The 10,544-nt window shown below is 34.7% G+C and overlaps 1 protein-coding gene across 1 annotated transcript in view; it reads left to right on the top strand.

The window, feature by feature from the left end:
* Nucleotides 1–232: 232 nt before the first annotated feature.
* The window catches only part of LOC119838850 (beclin 1-associated autophagy-related key regulator), a 21,948-nt gene continuing 11,636 nt past the window's right edge, over nucleotides 233–10,544 (top strand). Inside the window, exon 1 of the mRNA XM_038365027.1 lies at nucleotides 233–281. Coding sequence (XP_038220955.1) covers nucleotides 233–281 — 49 coding nt within the window. The remainder of the gene's footprint in view (nucleotides 282–10,544) is intronic.

Here is a 10,544-nt window from a genome sequence, read left to right as displayed (position 1 = left end):
CTTTAATTATATTTTTCAGTTACCTTACAGTCTTGTTTCATTAAAGAAATAAAGATCTTTTTATACACGAACGAGCTACAAATTTAGAGAGCTTATCGACAATGTTACTGGACAATATTGAAATGGAAATAAGGAATTTTAAGATATTTAGCTAACGTCAAGCTTACTTGATGGCCAGGCCAAATAACTGGCAACCCGCTTATAATTTCCCATCTAAGCACAGCCTCTAATGATGGCTGCTAAGGGAAGAAAAATACCAAATTATTCACAGGGCAATGAAGGTAAGTCTAAAAACGATATCGACTAAATGCTCTCTGGCAACATGTTTTTTTGAAGATTGATTATTCATCTTACGTTAAAAATATTAAAAGTGTTGTTCTGTGAATACAAATGACATAATAAAGCCACATTTGTGTACATACAAATCAATCAAAATTATCTTGCATAGTTTTCGTCATAAACCCTTTTACATTTATAGATTACTAAATAACTGTAAGGATTGCAGCCAAAGCGAAACGTTAAAGAGATTAAAGCATTAACGGGCAAGGTCAAGGGTCCGCTATTCGCTTTTAAATGGCTGGTATTTTTGTCACAATGTACGCTTCACTATCTATATTTACTAATTATATTTAATCACTTCTATACAATTCAATAACACTCAAATTTGTAGTTCATAGGAGGAGGAAAATAAGATAAACTCATGAAATTATTGCACTGTTCTTCTATAAGGGTACAAAGCTTTCAGATAAATTAGTACGTTTAAAGATGGCCAATCGGGTCTAAGAGTCGATTACATACAAATATCTAAATATGTAAACATAAAGATAAAATCGATGAAGGCGTGTTAAAAAGGTAATTTAATAGCGTTTTTATCACAGTCTATGAGATATAGACACAGACACAGCTCTGGTTTGTACACCGTAATAACAAGCACGTGCAAGCTGTTTGCGCGGGCCTGTCAAAGGCGCGGTAAGGGTTATAATTTTGTTTTCGAATTGTTTCATCAAACAAAATGTAAACATTAATAAGACGCTGTCACGACTGACTTCTCCGGTTACGACATGACGTGTGTTTAGTCGAGGAGCTAGTGGATAAATTTATCTGGCCATCTTATCGTGGGGAAAGCAGCTTGCAGGTTTGTGCTCGTGAAATGTTAATAATAAATAATTTTGGCGAGATATGTGATCATTTTAAAAGTTAGATCTAGATCATATTTTAATATATCTTATAAAATAGAATTAGGGTGTAAAAAACGTCTGATCAAGTCGCAAGATGGGGCTCATGGTTAAAAAATTCCATATTTAATTAAAATCTTTAATACTATCGAAGAAGGTATTACATTGCATTGTCTTTATATTTGTAAAATGCTCATTAAAAAGTTTATTTTAAAAACTTAAATTGTGTTAAGAAAACACCGCCTATTATTAATTTAAATAGAATACTTATATTAAAATCTAGTGTCCTTACATGTAATAAAAAATGGTTAAAACAGGTAAATTTAGTTTTTCAACGTCTTTCACATTTTAGATCAATTATGAAAGAATATAATTTTTCACTGTTTCAAAAACATGCTCTCGGATCAGGCGAGAAATTCTCAGTGACTTAGCTGTGACCTCTTTCATCTCATATGACAATAAACGCTCTAAAACGTTATTTTGTCTAGACTGTTAAACGTTTAAGAGAGTTAATTCACAGTCTAATAAAATAATTGTGTTTACTATCATCATGTAATACCATTTAAATAAATGTTACCATTATACAATTTTCAATACTTGTAAGTAGCTCTGGAATAATATATAAAACCGTATTACTTACAGCGTTTATAAGTTTTTAGTTTTGAGTGTCGGAGTCGAGCACGCTTCGTCACGAATTAGGCCAGCTCACACCGGGTTAGGTACAGCAGATCAGCGTGAAACAGTATCATGCTACTATGTTTCGTTCTGTGAGTGGGGAGCAGAGAGCCCGTATCCGAATCATGCATTTTAGTGGCATGCTTGTATTACACGACGATATTCTATAAGAGTGTGGTACCTTACCCAGTGCCAGCATAACTATCTTACTATATATATACATTTCGTGCCACAGTACGTGTCCGCGATGGACTCTGAAACTACTCTACCAATTTTAGTCAAATTTGCACACCATGTGCAGTTTGATCCAACTTAAAAGATGGGATAGTTGATATCATTTCAATCACGATAAATGACTATCCGGGCGGAGCCGGGGCGTGCAGATAGTATATTGTATATATTAATAAATAATAAAATAACCTATGATATATTAGATTATGAAATGTGCACTACGTAGAACTCTACGCACGTAGCTCGTAAACATCTACGTTCGTAGCAATACCGTAGAGACAAAATGTCTACGTATCGTAACTTTTGTATAGTATTACTTAAAAAAATAATAATTTGCCCATATTAAACGATAATTAACGTAAAGACATATTTTTTAACAATTATAATTTAAGTAAAAATATGTCTATACAAAAACTTTAAATTAATCTGTATCTAAATATAAATCCGAATAAATCGTTTGATTGTTCAAAATTCGTTAATAAAACCCACAAAAGTTCATCCAATCGTCACTACTAATATCTAAACTTGGAATTAATTAAGTGAAACAATACGCGTGATTTCATTAACCCTTCAAACGAAGATATTAAATTATATACAGCCCGGTTCACGGGCTAAAAGCACGGGCGCTTAGCTGCAAAAAGGGCGTGTAATTGAACTTGATATTTACGAGTTCGGGTTTTGCCACCATTTGTAACAGCAAGGGGATGTCACGTTGCTAGTTCCAATAGTTTAATTTGGTTTCGGTTGTTATTCGTTGTTGGAACGTGACGTTGGCTGTTTGAATTTTTGTTGTTTATGCTCTGTTGTTTGTCTTACTGGGATTTGGGATCTTAATATTTACAAGAATCTGTGATCGCTTTTATAATAATCGGTTACTTGAAAATTGTATATAGATAACAGATTGAAAGGAAACTGTAGTTCAAGACACAGTTCACTACTAGGTCAAAGGTCAGAGTCTGCATTATTGTTCACTGTTTCTTTGCAGCATCAATAAATCTTTTTATTATCTGTGATATGTCTGATCCGTTATGGCCCGTGCCCCTGCAGTGGGAACATAATAATGGGCTGATGAAGTTGATGCTGTGATTTACCAGCAAATGGAGTTAATTAGAGCTTGATATAGTGATATGGTTCTTTTAGCAGAATTCCGAAAAGTGAAGTTATCCATTTGTTTTATGGAAAATTTGGTGAAAAATGGCAGTGGTTGAGGGGGAAAACACTATACTAATAATAGAGGAAGACTTTGTTTGCTCGAACCAGCTAATCTCATAAACTACAGGACCTATTTAAAAAATACTTTACCGTTTGATTTAACCGCGATATCTGTATGCTATAGGCTAATATTGTTAAACGAGCAAATCCGGTTTGTGAAAAAACAAATGTATATATTAAAATGGATCACGTAATAGCGGCTGAATGAGTTTTCATTTCTTTTCTTTTTATTGCTAAATTTCACTCGATATATAACTATATAACTATCATGAGAACAATTGAATCCGACGGTTTTTTGATCTTTAACATTCCCAGTGAGTTATTAAAATGAAATCAAATCAAATTTTCAAAACGATCTTTACATTTTGTTTTTTATATCAGCGTATTAAACATCGTATAAACTACTTTTAGATGAAGGAATAACCCGAACAAATCCGCCCACTCTGTATTCCCACAACATATAAACTCGACCTTATTTACGCTGCACTGAAACTCAATTATCGGAAGCGACTAATAACCCGACACCTGACCTACTAAAAGCAATTAATATAATTACAAACTCTCATTAAGTAGGCACCATTCACACGGCGCGATTTCGATATCAAAGTAAACAGAGCGCGCTGTGTGCTCACGGCTTAATCCCGGCTAAATGCATCGCAAACATGGACGGACAAACAAACGTTTGAATAAATACGGGCTCGTTAACACTTTACGATAATTAGCCTGTAATCTAACGAGGGGATGCGTTTATGATACTTTGTTATCGGTTAATATATGCTGATTACAATAAGTACGTATAAAAATACAAAAAGGCATATTATTAGGTTCAAAAATACGAAAACAGGGCAAATTTTTGACACAATTTCCATTTCAATTATATTGATATTATCATAAATCTACATATATCAGTTACCGCTTACGCAACACGTTGGAATAATTATGAGAGAAGTTAGGTGCCGCTGGTATGCCAGTTGCGTACAAGACATAGCCCCATGTATTAACTGATGTTAAAAAGAGCTCTAAATTAATTCTTATTAATTTTGGTAAATAAATATACATTTACTTTATTGATATAAGTAAGTTTTTTTAACATAAAATATGTCTAACATTACTGGTGGCGCGGCTTATACTAGTCGCATCATTCGGCTGAAATATTCAACTCTTCGACTTGTATAATACAATTATTCCTTTGGTTTACGCGAAGAGTATGCCTCTTGGGAATGGAAAATACATAAATAGACATATAAAATCTTCAGTTATAATATAGTGTACTACTCAACCCAGTAATATAATTATTTCTAGTGGGAAATATGTAAACATCGCTCTAATAAATAAAGATGTCATGCAAATAAGTGAAAACAAGGTAGCAACGAAGAACAAACAGTTGCCACACAATCCGTCAGAGTTGTTTGTTGCGAGATACCATCGATATATCAGCTCTTAAGCCCGATACCGACGTATTTGTCCATGTAAATACACTTGTTTCCTCTATTGTTAGTTTTGCATAGTCTGTGTTATATCTACATATACTCTTGAAGATGTATGTTATATGATTCGTGAAAATAAACTTCATAACAAATTGCATTTTTAATGTGGGAGTTCAGCACAGAAAATTGGACCAGCTCGCACCGGGGAAGCACCACACGCTCACAGAAAACCGGCTTGAAGTAGTAGCATGAAAATGCTTCTGTATTTATGGCAAGTGGGGGAGCCGGAGGCTTGTTTCCTTTTCCTCACTGTTCCCAGTCTATTCCTTCGTTCCAATCGTCAATCCTATCCTAATCCCTGAGATACGCCTTAAAAGCAGGAAGCGCATTCGCAGAAGCACTACCATGTTGTTGTACGAATATTCATGGTGGGTGGTATTCGCTTACCATCAGGCGAACCAAAAAAAATACCACTTAACAATTCAAATAAGATTTACTCAATTTATGACTTTAACTCTCAGCCACGGATAGAATTTTGATTCGATAGAGTGTAATAAATGTAGGGAGAAGTTTTAAATTTTACAGAACACTGAAGGTTTGCGTACGCTGTGTCACATGTTAAAGCCCAACATCATTCACACGGAATTAAGCCATCCCTTTTTATTGATGTTAACGAAATTACTAACAATATAAAATAATAACACAATAAATAACAGTACCTTTTGCAATAATTCATCATAATCGATGCAATTAAAGTGCAATAATTTCACACGTGCCTTCAGCAAAGGTTATATATTTCTAGCTGCGCCACGCGGTTTCACCCGCGTAAGTCCATATCCCGTAAGAATATCGGGATAAAAAGTTGCCTATATGATATTCCAGTTGTTCAGCTATCTACGTACTAAATTTCATTGCAATCGGTTCAATAGTTTTTGCGTGAAAGAGCACCAAACACACACACATACTTACAAACTTTCGCATTTAAAATTTAGGATAGTAGGAAGTAGGTCGTAGGATTAGTTAGTTTAACCAGAGTTCACTTGAATTCTATCTAAATCAATCACCGAACACACTCGAAGCATTGTATTCGCGCTGGGCAAGGAACGCTAGCCAGTGTAAACAAAGGCTCGTCCTCTCCCATATAAAATCGACGGAAAGTTTTAAAACAATAGCACAAAATATGAATTCAATACGAGCGTCTCTTCAAGCACAGCACAGTACCACACGGTACGCGGTGTGTTTATTGTTTCGCAAACAATTGCCGAACGCAAACTTGCGGAGAAATATAATTACGTTAAGAGCCGGCTTCATTCATTGCTGTATATTCGGTTCAGTTAAATGTTTATTTAATTACAATTTGTGCTATGTAAAAAGGTAATGTGTTATCACTATTTGTGCATAAATATATGTTAAATGGCCATACATTTCATTGATAGGTTTGATTATTTAAAAATCAAAATCCTGTTCATTTTCCCGGTAAAAATTTTATTATTCCGAAGTTATAGTCTAATAACTATATATACGAAATTATCAAATTATTAAGAATAGACCAAATTTAAATGGGAACCAACGGGAGGCACCAGATTTCAAATGAGAAAAAAATCATCAAGAGCGGTTCACCCAGTCGAGAGTTCCCAGCTAACAATGTTAAAAAAAACACGCATTAAATGGTTGTATACATGCAGGAAATCAAATCTAAGATATATAAATAAGCGGCTTTGCGGAACAACTAGCTAATAATGGACATTATAATTATGAAAATAATTGCGTAGGAGCAAGGCTAAGGGCTTTTCATAATTCAAACGGATATTGCGGTATTGTAAAAATAGCCAGTGGGTGGCCGGTAGCTGGATGTTGATAAATTATTATACAAAAGTTACGATCAACATAATAAACGAGAAATTTTGTATCATTATTCAACTCCAGATGAAATTATCTGGGCCTAAATAATTATTAATAATATTTATTATCCAAAACTCCTTTGTTAGCACAATTAATTCTTAGAGTCTATTAGGAAGCCTTAAATTACTAATACAATTATTATGACTAATAGGTATGTAAGGCAGCAGAATGCTATAATGGAAGCAGAAAGTTTGCAGCAGTGGTTCACATACCAGCAGGCAAGCCGGCTCGCTATACAGCGCATGATCTCATTGGGGCTGGCCCGCACACGGCGCACCAGGGATGTGCATCTTTTTCGCATTGTAGCATAAAAGCATTCTATACGAGCTTCTGCAAACATACCTGATGCGCTGCAATAACGAGGCAGGTCCATTAAGACCTGGAACGCATTGTTGTACTGGACACGAAGAGAACTATAGGACTATCGAGCAAGACTAGCCCACATGCTGTATAGAAAGATATACAATCCCACGAAATTATTGATAAACTAATCTAATTTCATTCGTATTTCCGTCGGAATTTCACAGATGTAGTCACGAAATAAGTTAAACTTAGTTTCGAGAACATAAATTAAACTATCATTGTTCTTCTTGGATACCCGACAAGGTGTGTTAAGTTGGATAAGTTAGATCAGAAATGGCGCATATGAAGATATTAAGATCAGAAACAACGTAAAATAGAAAGAAATCCGTCACCGCGCAATTTTCAAAAACATTCTTGTCAAGTAATAAAACCGCGAACGGTTGTAAAATGATAATATCTTTTATGTGAGGTCGAGGAGCTTATAGCTCTCAGTAATGGAGATCAGCGGTAATCCTTAGAGACAGGTGCAGATTAGAGCCTTAAGGTTTGGCCCAAATTCGATGGGAGACGCGCCACGCATCACAATACGGCGGTGGCGAAGGCGCCGCGGCGCGAGCGGCCGACACGCGGCGGTTGTTGAAGGAATTACGTGGACGAATAGTTTCGTGTTGATTTGGTTTTAATAGCATTCAATTACTTTATAAATAAGAAATGTTTAAACAATATTTAAGAAATTAAATAATGGCTGGATTCCATCGATACAATATTGTAATCAGGGAAATAATGTTACAAATTGGTTGTGATGGTTCGCAGGCACATGAAATGGAAAGAGTAGAAGAAATTCGATAGTGGCGGGATCACGAATGGCCGAGAAGCTAGCCGTTGCTACGCTTTGGCAAAAAGACGCGGGTTTGCATTTCGACTCTTGAACAAAAAAGTTTTTTTTTTCCTATCTTTAAACATTTCTTTTTTCAACTTAACGTTTATAGTTTTAAGTAAATGTATAAGTTCGGTTATTGTAGTACTACTTTAGTTTTGTTTAACCAATTAATCGTTTTTAGATTTTCATATTAGTATTCTCGAGCGCGCCGTACAATGTAGATTAAATAAATTTGTTCTGAGAGTAATTAATTGTTTGTAAAACGCTTATTTGTGTAGAGCCTAAGGATTGATTACACCGGGGGCAAAGCGGCAAGACTCGGCATGCAAATGCCTTAACAATCCACTGTCATCGCAAGGCTATGAAATGCACTACGACGGTGTGTAGAGTATTTTAATTAATGTACAATGATCCTAAAAATAACATACCCTTTTTATACAGAGATAGGGAAACGCGAGGGAAAATTTAAAAAAATATAACCATTAGCTACCAAAACATCCAAATTCTCAATAAGATTAAGTCATTAAAGTTAGTCTTAACATTAAACTCTTCTTCTTCTTCATTATTCTACTTGTGAGAGGGTCTCACACTCACTCACTCAAATTAGCACACTACACAAAGAGAGGATCTGACTTATAACAAAAACTTTAAACTTTAAATATGAAATATGAGCTAGCACTAAGAAATCATATGAAACTCAGGAGAGATAGCCATAAGCCGAAATACAGGACTATCTTAGTTCGGCTCTGGTTACTAAACCTTTTGTGTACATAAATATATGTTGTATATCAAATATTTATAACCTACAGTAAGTTTTATGGTGAAATAAATTGTTATTATTAATTTATAAAATAACGTAATTCTAGGATTTGGGTCTTTTCAGTACAAAACTACTTGAAAAATCTGTGTAAGCTTGACATTTTAAGAAATCTTTTCAGACCGGAAGGGATTCCGCGTGACAAGTCCTTTGAGAATGTGAACCCAAAACGGAAAACACATGTGCCTTTTAATTTTTTGATTCGCAAGCAACAAACTAGTTTCCATACTTCTATTCGAGTGTCTAAGTCCAAATGCGCTAATTGAATTTCTCGAAATTGAATGCAAACTTTTCGATCAAAAGGTCACCTAAAAAAGTGTAGAATCTCTCACGTCATTAGAGTCGTTTGATTGACTTAATAATCCCCGTGTTCCCTTAATGTTACACCATCTGTTTGCCCATCTCATCTTTACGCTTAAACCGTGACTCCGAAGATCATAGTACTTGACTATGTTATTCTGTTACTTCCTCGTCATTGTAGGCTTCCAGAACGTCCACTATTGGACATAAGCCTCCCCTATAAATTTCCAGAATGACCATTCGCCAGCGCCTCCCTGCCACTTTAATCATGTCCACTGTCTATCTCTTGTTATTCCCTATTGTTCCCTATTGTTCATTAAAAAAAACATGTACTCCAGAGGTCCACGATATCCACAATTCGTCTATTGACGCGTGGCGCCTGGTCGCGTCGTGTCGCAGCGTCGTTCTGACTGAGCCTAAAATATATCTTGTTCATCCAATAATCGTCTATCAAGTCTTACAAACTTCATTTTAACTCAATTTAAAGTTTCCTTATCCTGCGCCTGTCACTTATAATTTAATATTCCGAGTAATTTGTTTTTGGTTACAAACTTGATTCATAAAAATCATTCTAGTCTTCGAAAATTTAAATGGTAATTAAGTAAGTGGAAATTAGTTTAAAACTCAGTCAGAGAGATGGCGATGAAGATGAGAAAGAGGGAATGTTAGTATAATCAATTTTCCATGTAAAGATTGCATAATATTTTCTAAAAGAAATCCATCGTGATAATTATTATGCTTATAAACATAATCTATATTTTAATTGCTATTTCACTTGTAGATGTGTAGCAATGTCGTAATCCGATTTTAATTTTATTTTCGAAGTAAATACGGTTATAAATATTAACACAGATAATAGTTATAATAAAAAATAAGGCAACACCAAAAATTAACTGTCCATGTCCGTCTCCTGGTTCTAAGCTGCCTCTGCACAATTTTTCCGTTAATCCGTTCTTGAGTTATAAATATTGTAACTAACACATCTTTTTTACATACACATATATGTATATCATATACATATAGATTAATTTATTGGACAGATTGAACTGGAAAGTTTCAAGTTCATTTTTTATGCAGGAAACATTTTTTTCATTAAATATAAGTACCTACAGTCGAACTATATGTCAATTTCGATGCAATAACAATTTAAATGCATTTTTTTACAAAATTCACTTGCGTACTCCAGGCTCACACTTCGCTATGAATATGTTTTTAATGGTTAAAGTCAATTTATTTAAGTGAACTGCGAAATGTATCAACTTTTTGCGCTACCGCCTCTACTATTATTTCCCGTCGTCAAAGCCGTCCCCCCCCGGCTGCAGTAGTGCTGCATATGATATAGCCAATAGCACTCAAGGATCATTGATCAGCATTGAAATCGGTCCGGTAGTTTCTGAGATAAGAGCGTTAAAACAAACAAACTAATTTCATGAAATTAGCATATATTGAGTTTCAGAAAAGTGTACTAGTCTTGTACACCATTTTATTTAACATCAAATTAAACATTTCAAAAATTTACACATAACATAACTTCAACTGTCAGAATAAAGTTATAATTGGACCGCGAATGATTAGCATAATAAAAAGAATTAGACGAATTTAAAAATTGCCAGCGGCAAAAA

The sequence above is a fragment of the Zerene cesonia genome, chromosome 1, assembly GCF_012273895.1.
Source record: "Zerene cesonia ecotype Mississippi chromosome 1, Zerene_cesonia_1.1, whole genome shotgun sequence".
NCBI classification, from domain to species: domain Eukaryota; kingdom Metazoa; phylum Arthropoda; class Insecta; order Lepidoptera; family Pieridae; genus Zerene; species Zerene cesonia.
Note: the sequence above shows the minus strand (reverse complement) of the source record. Positions and strands in the feature narration are given on the sequence as shown.